At 38.8% G+C, this 17,027-nt stretch overlaps 1 protein-coding gene across 2 annotated transcripts in view; it reads left to right on the plus strand.

Moving 5' to 3' along the window:
• Positions 1-17,027, plus strand: part of Dgkh (diacylglycerol kinase, eta) — a 147,885-nt gene that overhangs the window by 59,790 nt on the left and 71,068 nt on the right. For both annotated transcript variants that reach the window (XM_013028420.1, XM_013028348.1), the window contains exons 2-3: positions 3,214-3,324; positions 6,450-6,530. In XM_013028420.1, the coding sequence (XP_012883874.1) occupies positions 3,214-3,324; positions 6,450-6,530 (192 nt within the window). The remainder of the gene's footprint in view (positions 1-3,213; positions 3,325-6,449; positions 6,531-17,027) is intronic.

Here is a 17,027-nt window from a genome sequence, read left to right on the forward strand (position 1 = left end):
AAAACAGAGGTTATACCTTGGGGGAGGGACATACAAAGCAACAAAGAAATCATCTTATAAATATGTTAGAAACAATCGCAAGAAAGAAAAAACATTTGAGTCCTTATCTTGGGGTTCATTTTGCCTAACATCAACTTATCTGACCGTTTCTGCTTGTCTCAGACATATATTAGTTATTGCAAATAAGGGAAAGCATGGGACCTATGTTTCTTTTGCCCTGCCATTTTTAATTCAGAGTCTCTCTTTGGGCTGGAAGGAGATAACTGCTCCAATGGAAGTTCTTGATTTATTGATTCTTTTTACACTTTTTGTACTCCAGTGACTTACAGTATACACTTGATAACCATGGATATTGAGGATGCTTGATTCATTTTTTCCCATAACACCCAATCACCATTAATGAGATGCTACCTTTAAGTGAATCTCAAATTTTACTTTATCATTTTACTTTATCAATTGTTACTTTTTCTTTTGAGAACCATTTGCTTACTGGGGGGTGGGTTGCGGAGGCAGACTTTCTCAAAATTAATCAGGGAAAACCAAGCAGATACACCACAATTTAAATATAATCATCAATAATATGGGACCGACAGAGCCTCTCTGCATTCACTGAGCTACGTAATGCATGTGCAGAAATTGTTTTGTTTTTGATATTTCTTTTGTTTTTTCCTCTTTTAGGTGTCATTTGTTATTTTTTGACCTGCTTAAGCCAGAACCATGAATGAATGAATGGATAAATAAATAAATAAATAACTCCATGAATAAGGCAAGCTAATAGTATTTCAGGTATCAGATATAGCAGCAACATCAGGTGTTACTATGGAATTTAAAAAATAATATTCATAGCACTTGGGTGTTGGTTACAGAGGCTTGGATTTCTACAGGTATAGCCCAGGGGTTTGAGCCTGCCATCCTTTATTCCCTGCTATAGTACAGGGAAGGCCCTGTGCTTGTGAGCTGGGAGGATCTCTTAGTATAATAACCCTAGTACTAGCTCCTCATATCTCTGTTTTATGAATGGATCAGGACTGTTCTTTTGTAGGTCTTGGCTTCAAATAGACTTACAGTTTTCACTGGCTGGCTCCAGTGTATTTTAATCTTCCCCATTGCACTCCCAATTTTTGAGCCATACTTTCAATTTCTTCAAACAATCCTACCTCTCTATTACCTCTCCCTGACCAACTCTTTGTATCTAACCTCTCCTCCCCTGAGCCAAATGTATAGGTACTTTTCCCCCTCCTTTACCCTCCATTTCTAGCAGCATTTCAGTGAAAGCTACCTTCAATAGCAATCTCAAATGCTCCCCTTTATTCTCTACCTGGATGAAGATCCTACAGCTCCAGGATCTATCTGTCCTCCTTCCCTGCTGTCCTTCAGTAGCCTCCTAACGATTTCTCCACTTCCTTTCACACTCACTCTTCCTGCCTCAAACATTTCACTAGCTTTTTGCACTTAGGATAAAAAGCAAATTCCCCATGGTGGCCAGCAAATCCTGGCTCTTGTTTCCTATAACTTCATCTCTCGGTACTCCTCATCCACTCCCGCTGTTATTTGCCCTGTGAGTAGCCTACAAACATTTATTTACTTCTTCCAAGAAGCTCTTATAATTTGATGCCTGGAAAAATACTCCTTGAGTTTAATAGCATAATGATATAATAATAATAACACTTTCTGCTACTAATGTTTTCAGTCACCCCAGACAGCGTGCTAAGTGTTTTCCAGACATTATCTTATCATGAAATGATATGCAACAAGCTTATGAAGTTGGTATTGTTCCAATCTTTTAGAGAGAAAACTGGGCACAGAAGGTGGAGTGACTTTGCCTGGCATTCATTAGCATGTGGTGGAGTTTGACTGGGAATCTGGCTGATCTAAGTTTACTCTTTAGTAATGACATTTCTGAAGTATTTTGTTAGCATTATAATGCAATGATCTCAAGATTCCTGGAGGACAGGCTTGGAGCAAGCAAGCTGTAGAGCAAATCTCTTATGGAAATTGAAAGTACATATTATGTAATGTAATTACCTTACCGAGACAACAAACTTTTCTGTCTTATGGATAACAGTATGACAGAGGATAGTATGGTGTGAAGGCTGCAAATAAACTCTGAAAGAGTTTATTATTATCACAAAGTTTATTATTATCAGCACCGGCCATTCATTCATTCCTCATCAATCATGTGTGCTAAATATTGTTCTTCATACCTGAGACACACCAGTGTACCTTTCAGTTGGATGATTTAAAAATTTGGGTTCCATTAATTGTTTTTGTCCAGGAGGATTACTATAGCATGATTACTCTTTTGTTGAATTTAGAATAAACATAGCTGTCTTGGATCGCATCCCAGAGACTCCCATTTGTCCCAGTCTTATGGGCATGTTTCCTGAGGATAATCTTTTTTTTTAGGGGGGGTCCGGTCGTGGGGCCTGAACTCTGAGCCTGGGCACTGTCCCTCAGCTTTTAAGCTCAAGGCTAGTGCTCTACCATTTGAGCCACAGCGCCACTTCGTGCTTTTTTTCTTTTTGCTTATATGGTGCTGAGGAATCGAACCCAGGGCCTCATGCATACAAGGTAAGCCCTCTACCACTGAGCCACCTTCCCAGTCCTCCTGAGGATAATCTTATAGGAAAGAATCTTGCTTTCTCTTTTCCTTCCAATGAAAATTAAACATTAACTTTGACATTATTAGATGTAATCACCTCAGAGGCTTTCTATTCCAATAGGGGTAGCATAATAAGTAAATTATATTTGATGTTAGAAGATGGGAAGTGCTTTATGGGGTTGGGTAATAAGGCCAGTATGGGGAAAGATGGAGGAGAACAAGAACAAGTTGGAGTAGCAAACAGGTGGTGACTGAGCTGGGTCTGATTAGCCAGAAAACCTGAGGGCAGTAAAGATTACAGAAGCATGTTTGAGAATGTGTGAACAGATCAAGGGAGAGGGACTAGAGCTCATTCTCAGTCAAGAACATGCAAGCCCATGCTTTTGAATTTTTGAAGGCAGAAAGCCATATCAAATTTACTTTTACTCTTTTGGACTTTGTGCATATATCTTCTTGATTGAAGGGTTAATGAGAATGAAATATTCTCTCCTGTAATTTGAAGGATGTGGGAAATAATCAAATTGTTACCAGTCCTATGTTATTGTTTCTGAATTGTATTTGGTATTGGATTTCATTGTAATCTATATCATTATGCTTCTGTTTCTCCCTAGACCAGTATTAAAGAGGGACAACTATTGAAGCAAACCAGTTCTTTCCAAAGATGGAAAAAGCGATACTTCAAGCTCCGAGGCCACACACTTTATTATGCAAAGGACTCTAAGGTAATTTCAGAACATGGGAGGTTGTGAGTGAAGCTGAAGTTTTGGCTTGTAACCGCCCCCCCCCCATAGCATTCTCCTTTCATATGGACTCAGTAGAAGCGTGATCCATCTTGGGCCTCATCTCCAAGAATTATTAGAGTTATTCCCATTACATGTCCTTAAGAATAATCCTCCAGGAAGACACAAATAGTTTGCTTTTCTTTCTTACTCCTGTTCTTCTTTTCTCCAGATTTAAGTAAAACATTAAGCACAATCTTTTTTGGGTATAACTTGAAATTTTAGGTTCACCCACTTTTTGGCTAATTTTTTTTTAACATTTTAATTGTTTCTGACTATGTGAGAGAGACAGAGACAGAGAGAATGAGTTAACATAGTGGTTAAGAATTCATGCTCTGAAGCCAGGCACTGATTACAGGTGTAATCCTCACTATTAAAGGCTGAAATCAGAGCATTGAAGCTTAAAGCCAACCTGGGAAGGTTTTCTTTTCTTTTTGTTTTGTTCATTCATTTATCTGTCTTTAGAAGGGCAAGGCAGGCACAGAAATGGAGGGACAAAGGGTGAACAAATGGAACCATGGTATGCACTAGCCACTGTGCTGAAAATAAAATGAACTGTATAACTTGTGGGTGGGGATGGGGGGAAAAGCCTGGGAGAGAGTGAGGGAAGAGGTAATATTGTCTAAAAAGAAATGTACTCTTTACCTGACCTATGTAACTGTAACTCCTCTGTATATCACCTTTATAATAATAACAAAAATATTTTTAAAAAGCCTGAGGCAGAGCTGTGCTCAAGTGGTAGAGCACAAGCCTTGAGGCTAAAAGCTAAGCAAGAGTAAAAGGCCCTGAGTTCAAGCTCCAGTGTGTTCACACACACACGAGACACACAAATTCAAGCTCTGAGTTCAGATACAGGTTTATATTCTAATCCAGTACATCTCATGGTGTGCCTGTGACTAACTCATAATATGTTGTAGAGAAGAGACCTAGAGTAACAATGCACGTCAAGCACTTACATAAAACCTGGCACAATCACTCCCATAATTCTAGCAATTAAGAATAAAAGTGATAGTGAAATGTAATCAAGACAAAATAATTTTTATGTAACAGTTAAAATAATTTATTTGGATGAAAAATTTGTAATGGTGAGCCCCATTGAAACTGACATTTCAATATTACTTTGAAAATAAACCTTCAGATTTCTTGCTACTGTGCCAATGGAATAATTAATCATTTCTATTTTTCAAAATATTATGTTCCTGATATCATTATAATACAGTTATATAGAAGGAGGTAAACAACAAACCAAACTAATTCTTAGTCTGTGTAGCTATAATAGAATAACCAAATTCTTGTATCTAAGTTGGAACAAAATAAAATAATGTTATTTTAAAAGCCATGAAAGTTCACTGTAGTCCTGATCTGGCTCCATTCTGGCTTCGGGTATCTATCTCTAGAAGCATTGTCTGTGTGGCAGTCTTTCACTGTGGCTAATTTCCCTTCTCAGGGGGACTTTCCTTTGTCTCTAGTTCCTTTGTCTCTTTCAGGCCCCTCAGTCATTATTTTCATGATTTATAAGAGAAAGAATGTCATCATTTTCTACTGAAGCAATCACTGGTGATCTTCCTCAGCACTTCTTTTCTTCTACTTTTAACAGTCTTTCCTGTGTTATAGTTTTGTCTGTGTGTGTGTGTGTGTGTGTGTGTGTGTGTGTGTGCCCGTGTGTGTGTGCGCAGACAGACGCTCATGCACATGCACATGGGGCTTGAACTCAGGGCCTTGGCTCTGTCCCTGAACTTCTTTTGCTCAAGGCTAAGAGCCATAGCTTCACTTCAAGGTTTTTTGATGCTTAATTGGTTGGCTTTGAACCACAATCCTCAGATCTCAGAGTCCTGAGTAGGTAGGATTATAGGTGTGAGCCATTGGCGCCTAGCAGTTTTGTCTATTTTATGTCCCATGTTAGGTTGCAAGCCCTCCTCTAGTCAGAAACAGGTCTGTTGTTAGATTGGTTAAAGTGAAGTACACTGTCACAACCCTTTTGAAGATCTGGGAAGAGGTATAGCAGTCTTTCTTCCTGCTGTTGTAGAGATACATTGTTACCCCAGCCTTGCTACAGGAATGCAAGATGAATGTGACCAATGACTGACTTAGAAGTGGAAAGGATACATGTGTTTTGCTTTTATTCAGACTTTCTAATTGATAACATTCATTTTTTAAAATTCTATTTTCATGGAACTTTTACTACTAACATTTTTGGAGTAAGACAATGTTGAAGTATACAAAAGAGAAATTAAAAAAGTACAAAAGAAACATCTTCTGTTTGCAGGGCATGTATACTATCTCCTTTGAACATGTATTTATAGAGGAGGAAATAATGTCCAGACTGTTAGTCATTCACTGTGTTCTGACCTGGGAGTAGTAAAGTGACCTTTACCTCCATGATGGAAGGGTGTGTGTGTGTGTGAGAGAGAGAGAGAGAGAAAGAAGGCTCATTAAAAATGATACTGGTTGTGCTTCTAGAAAGCACAGAACATTGAGATTAAAGCTGTGTGTTGGGGGTCTTTTTTGTTTGTTTTGGTGGCACTGGGACTTTAACTCAGTTTTTTAAAGCTTGCTGTGCAGGCATTCTACCAAAGGATAACACCTATAGCTTTTTTTTGCACTTGTTATTTTGAGATAGAGTTAGGCTTCCTGCTTGGGCATATACTTGTGTCTCAGTCCACCTTTAAGCTTCTTGTGGTGGGATGTGGGATGAAAGGTGCCACTTTGCTCAGCCTCTTCTCTTCAGATGGAGTCTTGCTGACTTTTCCATTTGAGCTGGCCTAGAACTGCGATTCTCCCTAATTTCAGCCTCTTATATAGCACCACATTTCAGCTTTTGGTTGAAAAGGAGGTCTTGCAAACTTTTCTTTAAAATCTTTTTCAGCTTAAGATTTATGAATTCGTTTGTACTTTATGGTTTCACTTACCTTTCCTAAGAAAAAATTGCAAAGTGTTACTAACTTAACTTTTATTTTCTATTTCTTATTTTTGACAAATCAGTCATTGTCATGACCCTATAGTAAAATACATTGAAGAACATGAAGCTAGGTTTCCATGTAACCTGTTTGTTTTCTTTTCATCAACAGTCGCTGATATTTGATGAAGTTGATCTCTCAGATGCCAGTGTTGCTGAAGCAAGCACAAAAAATGCCAACAACAGCTTCACGGTATGGTTTATTCAATCTCTGGCTCCCCCTCCCCCACCCCAGAGGTTGTAGAATGGTCTTTCCCTAACATGTACAGATGTTTCATTTAGGCATCAGCTGCATGTTGGGTTCTTACTGATACCAGAATCTGTGGTGGGTACATGGGACGTCTGACATCCACTGCTGTTCATGATGCATTGACTCAATAAACTTAGGTCTAAGGGTGTTTTTTTTAAATGTATTATTTTCTTTGCTTTAGAATTTTGAATCCATCAACTCATTCATATATATATAAATATATATATATGAATGAAATATATATATATATATATATATATATATATATATATATATATATATTTGTCAGTTGTGGGGCTTGAACTCAGGGCCTAGGCATTGTCCCTGATCCTCTTTGTGCTCAAGGCAGGCACTCTACCATTTGAGGCATAAGCACCACTTGCAGTTTTTGAGTGGTTAACTGGAGGTAAGAGTTTCACAGGGACTTTTCTGCCCAGGCTGGCTTTAAACTGAGATGCTCAGATCTCAGCCTCCTGAGTAACTTGGATTACAGGGGTGAGCCACCAGTGCCTGGCTCATTCAACTATTTTTAAATCTTTGGAATTTTTTTTTATTTAGCTACCATCTTAAAAGTAATGTTTTCTCTTTCTGTCCTATTTTTGCTGTGGTTGCTGTTGAGCAGGCAGTTGTTATAGCTCAGGCCTCCATTAACCCTCACTTTGGTAATTCATTGGGGAACTATTTAGGAGTTATACTCTGTTTCAGTTTCTTCCTTTCCAATCACAAATTGCACTGTTGAATAGACTTATCTTGTTCCCCATTGCCAGAAAATTGTGTCTCCAACTCAGTTAGGAAGTCTTGTGAGATCAGGACCCTGTGTTCTGGTGCCAGTGCTGATTACTTGTCCTGACATGCCCTGTGTCTGCCTGAGCCCTCCTGTTCCCTCTGACTTCAGTGATTCCTCCCCAACCTGTAGCTGTTGAAATCCTCCCAATCCTCCCACTCCTTCTCTACTTCTCTCAATCATAAGTTACCCACCATCTGCCAGGCCCTTGTGCTAAGTAAGGAAAGTCAGAGGTAAAGCTAGATGTAGATAAAAATAGAGGCACATGAAATTTCCCTCCAGGTCTTCACAAGTGAAGTCCAAGCGGAATACTCTCTGTCTTCCTGCGCTCCTCTAAGATGCATGGCTTTAGCTCTGCTAACATGCTCATTCATGTTCCCAGTTCCACTCCAGGAAACCACCACTGCTGAGTGGTAGTAGTGCCCACACCCTCACCATGCCAGGGCAGGGGAGACGGCCACATAATATGACTAGAGAGTACTATGACAAAGGTGGAGGGTGAGCAGGGGGAGGAAGCCAGTGAACCCAGATGTAGTCATTGATTTGTGGGCACGTGGGATAATTCACAGTGTAAATATTCCCCTCCTTCTCCCCAGGGAGAGTTCATTTTGAGAAGAGGAAAGCCAAGAATAGAATCCTGGGAAAATGCTAAAATGTAAGGTTTGACCAGTAAAGACTGAGTTGAGAGCATTCCTAAGTAAAGAGGGAGACTCTTGCAGCAGTGATGTCATAAGAACCCAGTGGGAGAGAGTTCCAAGATGGAAGTTGTTAAGTTCAAGTTGAAAGGCCCAAGTGCTGTGGGGAGGTGAAGGAAGAGCTGCAAGGTGATGGTTGATGTGAGTGGGTCCAGAGGCACACAATAGGCTGCACTGCCAATGCAAAGATAAATGCTGTTTTGTTTGTTTGTTTGTTTTTGTTTTCCTAAAGTTTGGCTGTTAGAGGAGAGTTGGCTAGAAGAATGTTTAGCCTAGAAGAGATTTGTGGTTTTTTGGTTATTATTCTTCTTTTGCTTTAAAAATGTTTTTTGAGTATGTTTGCATGAAGAAAAGAAAGAACTTAGAAGCAAGGGTGACTCAGGAGAGGGGGGGAAGAATTACTGAAGCAAGATTGCTGAATAGGCACTGAACAGGAGCCTGGCTCAAAAAGTTTCTTCATTTGCCTTGATGTTGTTTCTGAGGTTTGCTGGATGAGAAATAAAGGGATTAAAATGTAAGTATGTTGCTAAGGGCTTTACAGCAGAGGAACTTGGTATAACTTTCTAAGATATACAATGAAGCTAAGGACAGGTTTTTCTCCAGCAATTGACAATGCTCCCTATATTTTGTTATTTATTTACCACATTTTCTTGGACTATAGTAACCGTTCATGATGCTTCTGGTGTAGCTGGTAGACACCAGTCAGAGGTCAGGCAGTGTGATGATAGAAGAGCTGAAGGATCCAGGAATAGTCAGATTTTGCTTCCTTACAGCCGCCTTCTGCTCTTTGAACTTCCTAAGGATAATATACTGAAGCAAACAATTGCAGATGGACAAAGAGCTGTTTTAGTTCAGGAATCATTTGTTCCAGCAAATATCCTAAAAGTTGAAAGTGGGAGAAAATGAGAGAGGGGGTAAGAAAAAAAGAAATGTACTCATTACTTGTGAAACTGTAACCCCTCTGTATATCATCTTTACAATAAAAAAAATATATCCTCAAAGTTGACTTAGCATCTGATTATGGTTCTTCTTGAGGGTTTAAAAATGTATGAATAGAAAAATATATGGAGAACATACTTTCAGGGCATGTAAAATAGCAAGAAATTTTACATTCATGGGATCATTGAGTGAGCAGCTAGACGTCAGTGGGAAGGAAAGAATGATCTTGAGAGTTTACTTTCTATTTGTTGCTTTTGCTCTTAACTCTCATTTGACATAGTTCGGTTTATCTCTCTCAGAATAGGGGTATCAAATCCTTTGAACCTAACAACGTCCCGCTTTGATTTTATCCATTAATAGTAGTTATTTCTGGAGAAAGTTATCAGAAAGACATTTTCAAGTCATGTGTGAAAACACAATTTGAAAGGTATATAGATAATCACCTGAATAAAGATAAATAGTAAGTCAGGTGCTAATGGCTTACACCTGTAATCCTAGCTACTTAGGAGGCTGAGATTCTGAGGATCATGGTTTGAAGGCAGTCTGGGCAGAAGTCTATGAGAATCTTATCTCCATTCAAATAGCAAAGAGCTGGAAGTGGAACTGAAGCCCAAATGGTATAGCACTAGCTAGTCTTGAGTGAAAAAGTACACAGAGCCATAGGTCCTGCACCAGTACTAGCACGCACACGCTCGCTGCTACACACCAAAATATAGTTGCTTGCCTTATTTGTTAATATTTTAAAAAATTTTCCTTTTCCTTCTTTATACTTGATAACTCATTTAATTCTTTGTGGCAACCCTAGAAGTTAAGAACTAGCTAGCCTCTAATAATTAGAAGCTGAACTCATCCAGAGCTATGGTCTAGCCATTTCGCTATCCTACCTCCTCACTGAATTTTTAAGTAAACATAGTTTTGATAGTATCTTATGACTTGCTTATTCCATGTGCAGTTGTCTTCTCTACTTAGTCAAAAGTCTACTTCGGGTCTGAGTAGAGTCTTAGGCCATATTTCTGTGTATGTATATATATAAAGCTGGTCAAACTACAAATCTAGTATCTCACATTACATTTTGGACACTGTATCTTAAAGGGAAATGTTGTCTGAAAGATCTCATGGAAGAAGGTAACCCATATTATAAAACTTTCTCAGAATTAGGGGATTGTTACCATTTAAAGTCATATTTTTATTTATATTTATTTATCTTTGGTCGGTCATGGGGCTTGAACTCTGGGCTTGGGTGCTGTCCCTGCGCTCTTAGCTCAAGGCTAGCACTCTACCACTTGAGCTACAGTGCCACTTCCAGTTTTCTGGTGGTTTATTGGAGATAAGAGTTTCACACACTTTCCTGCCCGGGCTGGCTTTGAACAGCGATCCTCAGATGTCAGCCTCCTGAGTAGCTAGGATTATAGGTGTGAGCCACTGGTACCCGACTATATTTTTATTTTTAATATTTGGAAAAAATACAATAGATTTGAGTTTTAAAAATTATTTGAGGGATTATTATATAGTAGGAGAGGCAACAATGATTTTGTGTTACTGAAACATACAGGACAAAGACCTGTTGTTGAATTGACAGAGAATTTTAGCTTAACATGAAAAAGAACTTTCTAACTCCAGTCATCTGATGGAACAGGCCCCTTTGTGAGGTAATGACCCTGCCCATTCTTAGAAATCTTCAGTCATCTTCCCTGGGACCTGACAGGAGGGTCCTCAGAGCAGGCTCAGGTTCAAAAGTGCTGAAATGAATCTTTCAAAGTCAGATGGCTAAGAGCTATGCACAGCTGGTGCATAGCTAGATATTTGTTGAAGTAGGCAAGAATGAATGTATTTAGAGATTTCTGATCCCTGTGCTAGACCCACTACACATGCTGTCTCGCTGTTCACTGAGCAAGTGCTCAATGACCTTCCTTCAAGAAGGCTGTTGGAGAGAGCTCTGCATGCTATGTGAATGCCAGAGTGCTGAGAGGAGCTGGTGGAGATGGAAAATTTCCTTGTAGGTACGAAGATTCTCTTCACTGGATCTCCAAGGCTAACATGGGTGATTGACACACAAGAGACAAGCTAATACATATTTATTGAGTGATTGAAAGACATGTTCTTGTTGAATGAATGATATTCTAGTTTTTCTTTGGGCATTCAGAATCATTGCACATTTTAGTACAGAATTTTTTTTCCTAATTCCCTCTGCCCATATTTGGCTTTATATAATATGTCCATAAATACTTGTATCTGCATGAAATTTTTATATGTTGACTTGGAATGATTTATACACCAAGTCATGATTCCTACCTCATTAATAATTGAAGTACTCTTACCTTTGTTTATGTGGGTATTAGAAGCCTGGTAGCAGCAAGCTGCATCTGGATTTGTTAAAATATTTTATAGCACTCTAGGGGCTGGGAAGGTAGCTCAGTGGTGGAGCGCTTTCCTTGCATGCATGAGGCCCTGGGTTTGATTCCTCAGCACCACATAAGCAAAAAAAGCTGGAAGTGGCACTGTGGCTCAAGTGGTAGGGCACTAGCCTTGAGCTGAAGAGCTGAGGGACAGTGCCCAAGCCCAGAGTTCAGCCCCCACAACCAATAACAACAACAATATATATATTTTTATAATACTTTATAATGATACTGTCTTAATACAGTTTAACTATAAATTAAATTTAAATATATACTTACTGTTTCATTTTTAAACACATATATTTTAAAATTTTTTGCTAGTACTGGGGTTAGGACTCGGCCTCATACCTACTTGCTTACTTGCTCTGCTGGCATTATAGCACTTGAATCACATGCCCAGCCTGACCTTTTGCTGGTTATTTTGGAGGAGGGAGTCTCACAAGTTTTTTTGCTCTGGATGGCTTTGAACCTCAGTTTCTGGAGCTCAGCTCCCTGAGTAGCTAGGATTATAGGCATGAGTCACTTGCACCTGGATGATTAATATATAATTTAGATGGCTATGGATGCTAATGATTTATACATTTGAAATTAATTTTCTTTTTCTATATGTGAGATTGTAGGGGCTTTTAGAAATGGCATGTCCTGTCCTGATCTCTGTGGCTTTATTGTATTTGTCCATCTAGTGATATAGTGTCTTTACTATAAATGGAACCCAGAGAATATATCTTCAGGTTATTATAGTCTTCTCAGATCAAAGTCCTGGAAAGTAAGAAACCAATGATCTTGTAGCAAGATGAAATCTGGGCATGGTGATAAGATATGAGTGGAACAGTGCCTTCATCTCCACCCTCACTGGGAGCTCTTTACACTCTTCTGAAAGCTTCCCTTTGTACTTTAGCACCTTTCCTAACTCTCTCATCTGGGCTCTTTAAAATATTCTGGAAGCTCTAGAGCCTGGGAACTTCAGGCTTGCTTATAAAAATCAGATTATGGAAATTCCAGAACCTAGATCAGTTTCATCAAAGGGCCTGTCATGGTAGGACTATTCATAATCTGTCAATAGGTGGAGAGAGCTGTGTGACCTAGGGAGAACCTTTGACTTGCTTCCTCCAGCACTTCTTTTATTTTTTCCTCCTCTTCTTTTAAAAAAAAATTTATTTTATTGTAAAGATGCTATACAGAGGGGTTACAGTTACATGAGTAAGGCAATGAGTACATTTCTTGTCAAGCATTGTTACCCCTTCCCTTATTGTTCTCCCACTATCCCTTCCCTCCCCCACCTCCCTCACTCCTTCTCTACCCCCCCCCCAAAGTTGTAAAGTTCATTTCCAATATACTGTCTTGTGGGTATCATTGTTGCAATGGGTCATCCTGTATCCGTGTTTCAACATTTTGTTATTCCCCTTGCCCTCTCCAAATTAGACAAATGTATATACAAGATTCAGGGTACCAAAATCAAGTACAGGGCGAGAATATACAAAGGAGACAAAAAAAATCACATAATACATTAAAACCAATGAGAGCAAAGAAAGACCTCTTGTCCCTCCAGCACTTCTGTTTCATTTTTGGCTGATTCAAAGCAGCCTACTTCCCACCTCATCTTCCACTACTGTTGAGATTGCCTTTTGAATTCATTCATCCATTCAGCTGTATTTAGTGGGAGCTTATTGTATGTATCAGTCTCTATATTGTGGATATATATAGACTATGAATATAAAAACTTGGCTACTGAGAACCAGCTTTTAAAATGACAACTTGAATTAATACAAATTTAGAAAGATACAGTGACTGCCTTCAAGGATAAGCCCTTATGGTATGTGGCCTTGACAGTAGGATTCTTGGAACAAAAGAAGCAAGAATCACCCCCCCCCCAATTTTGGACAAGAAGCATCTGTCTCAGGGGCCTGAGCTATAGGAAAGTGAGAAGACTACACAGACTAATTGAGTTCGAGGCCCAGACCAAACAGGATTTTACCCAGATTTTCCTGGACTGCTTTGTCTGTTCATTATAAGCATGTCCCCATGCCAGGATTTCTGTTGCCCAAATTGGACAGTAGAATTTCTTATCCCTTGCCCTTATCTGTCTGTTTATGAAGTTCGCACCTTGTAGATGGCCAGTAGAAGAATGCTGTCGGGATGAAAAATTTGACTAGTTTAACATTGTATGTTGGAGGACTGACCTCCCCAGTGCTGCTGCCATATTGGCTCTTAGTGAGCAGTCACAATCTGCATAGCCTTCTGGTCTTGGGACTAATTATAAATCTGAATTTCCAAATAGTTGATCCTAAGCTGCTGCTTACACTGTTACCCTGATCCTACAGTCACACAGCTATGTTGGGTTCCATCTCTCCTCAGACACTCTACCTGTCTCAAGTTGTAGGATCTGTAGCTTAGTCCCACCAACCCACCTGCTATGCAGAGGCTTAGAAAATGTATAGACTAAATTCATTGCCTCCATTCATGTATTTGAGGAAGAGCTACAGAATGTGCTCTATTGTGGTCTTTCTATGCTGCAGTGGTTAGTTGCAGATACTTTCCTTCCATTCTTTTACATTAGCTGACTTCCCATACCCATTATGATACAGATGTCAAGCTATGAAGGACAGTATCCTATCTCCTGTAAGATACCTGGAATACTTAGGGTCTGGGTGCTATCTCTGAGATTTTTTTTTTGTGGGGTGGTAGAGGAAAGAAAGATCCTCTGAGACTTTGCTGCCTCCTTCCCCTCCCCTTCTCCTCCTCCTCTTCCTCCTCCTCCTTTTCTTCCTGCTCCTCCTCTTCTTCTTCCTTCTTCCTTCTCCTTCCTTCCTTCCTTTCTTCCTTCCTTCCTCTTTCTTCCTTCTTCCTCCTTTCTTCTTTTTGCAGTAGGGCTATTTTCTATTATAAGTTTGATGGCCTTTATTATCTAAAGGTATGTTATTTTGTGCAAATGTCTGTATCTGAATTCTTTTGTCCACAGTCAGAGATTAACATCTTTTATTCAATAAATTTGACATATAGGCAGTATACCAATTTTTAATCAATTAAAAAAACCCAAAACAATGCAAACAATGGATGGATCTTATTTTTGATCCAATCTACTATTCTTCTTTTTATTGGAGAATTGAGTCCATTAATATTTAGGGTTATTATAGAGATGTGTCATATTTCCTGACATTTTTCTGATTTTCCTGTATTTTGTTTTTTCTTCTTCCAGTGTTTACTAAATTGATACATCTTTGTAATGCTGGTTTAGTGGTCATGAATTCCTTTAATGTTTGTCATGGAAGTTTTTGGTTTCACCATCAAATGTAAATGATAGTTTTTCTGGGTAGATCAATTTGGGTTGGCAGTTGTTGATCTTGGATTATACCATTCTAGGCTCTCCTTGCATTGAGGGTTTGTGTGGAGAGGTCTGCAGTGATTCTGATTTTCTTTCCATTGTAATATATCACCTTCTTTAATTTTGCAACATTTAAAATCAGTTCCTTGCTATTCATTTCTGATGTTTTTACTGTGATGTGTCTAGAAGTGTTAATTCTTGGATCCAGTCTACTGGGGATTCTATATGCTTCTGTTAGGCAGGTGAAATTTTCTCTCTTAAGAGTGGGGAAGTTCTCAGCTTCTTTTTTTTACTGAATATATTTTCAATGCCTTTACTATTAAACTTCTTCCCCCTCATTGATCCCAATTATTTTGATTTGATTTCTTAGCTGAGCCTACCAGTTTCTGGACTTCTCTTTGATAGGTTCTGAGCCCCCCCCCTTTTTTTTTTGTACTTTTGACTTTTCTAGCTCCTCTGTTTTATCTTTGACATGTGAAGTTCTATTTTCCAATTCATGTATTCTGTTAGCTATGGATTCCACTGGGGTTTGCATGCCTGGAATAAAGTCCTAGTATGAGAAAATGAGCCCTGGGCAAGAATAAAACATAAAATAACATATAACACTATACATATTAGTTAGTGAAGTTCTAACATCTAATGACCATATCAGTGAAATAGCAGAATCCTGGATGGTTTATTATCTTGGAAATTCTGTACCTGGATAGCATGGTAGAGTTCTGTTTTCTAAGAATTTTGAGATTCTGTATCTCCAGGGAAACCAGAATATTTGATGTCATATTAAGGTATTAGAAATGGTAGAGAACTAGGGTTCTGAACCTCTCCAGAAACATCCATGGCAGTTCTTTGCTTTATGAGGCAGTCCAAATCTAGCAAAAACAACAATCACCCTGATAATGCCTAAGTTGATGGCATCAGAAAGGGTCTGTGTGTCCCTCATACCAAGCTTACTGATGACATTAAGGCTAGAACTTGCATCCTGTGTGATATGCTCTAAAGATGAGAACACATTCAGATTTTGACTCCATTAGACAATTAAAAACATCAACCTTTTACTTTCTAAAAGGATATTAAAGTAATGTCAGGTTTGCCTTGCATGCTACTAAAATATTTATAAAACAGTACTAAGGAAGGCCTATTATAAGGTGTTTGTGATACGGCTTTAAAGAATAATTATTTCTTTCTGAAAGCTCTTTGGGGTATCCTCTAACAGATGATAAGGAGTAATAGGCACAGCTATTATTCATTCTGTACCTTGTGATTATTTCAGTCAGCGCATAAAGTATCTTTTCTTCCATTCAGGACAATGGAGGTAAGGTTCAGAGAAATTCATTAGTCATCAAGGACTATACCTGTATTTCAACTGTGTGTTCTTTCCATGAGAATAAGTAGCACCTTGGAATTTTCAAGCCCCTATAATTAAGAGTATAATCACAATGACAGGGAAAAGTCCCACCATTTAGAAAATGCTGAATTTATTCATATGGTATAAGTTTTTGTTTCTTTAGCATCTTCTGGAGCAACCTCCTCTTCTGATTTAGGAACAGTTTGGTCCTTTTCAGTAAGTATCATGTCAGTGTGGCAGGAAATCAGATTTCAGGTATGAATTAATGGGACCATAATGGTGTATCTTGGGTATCTTCACTGACTGGAGAACCTAAATCAACCCTTGAGTTCAGTGGTACTCTCTACACTTCTAAACATGTAGCAAAGTCTCAGTACACTTTTTGGGCCATCAATCTTGTGTCTAGCCCATGGTTTGGCCTGGGCACACCCACCAATTCCACCCTTGTAACACCAGAATGACACACATTGCTGCTTCAAAGTGCCATCTCTCAGATACTTGGTAGGCCTACAATAGGATCTGTGATAATCTAGCTGTTCCTCCTGAGTCTTCATTACCTGCAAATGAGAAGAAACATTACATTGGTTAGTACCGTGTGAGCAATTATTAGATAATTGGCTCATTGAATGGTGGTGATTCTTATGGTGATCACAAGGCTAATTGTCTTGACTGGACTGGACAAGAGAAGAATAGAAATTTTAGGTCACCCTCAGTGTTGTGATCTGAGGTAAGAATTCAGTTTCCTGACAAGTAAGTAGTTTTTGGCAAAATGAGATTTTTTTCATTCGTTTCCACCTTATATGTTTTTGTTGTTTTTTATTTTTATAATATATATTTTTCATTGTAAAGATACCGTAGATAGAGGTTACAGTTACATGAGTAAGGTAATGAGTAGATTTCCTATCGAGCACTGTTACCCTCTCCTTTGTTTTTCCCCTACCACCTCTTCCCTCCCCAAC

Source organism: Dipodomys ordii, unplaced genomic scaffold (genome assembly GCF_000151885.1).
Source record: "Dipodomys ordii isolate 6190 unplaced genomic scaffold, Dord_2.0 Scaffold1, whole genome shotgun sequence".
NCBI lineage: Eukaryota > Metazoa > Chordata > Mammalia > Rodentia > Heteromyidae > Dipodomys > Dipodomys ordii.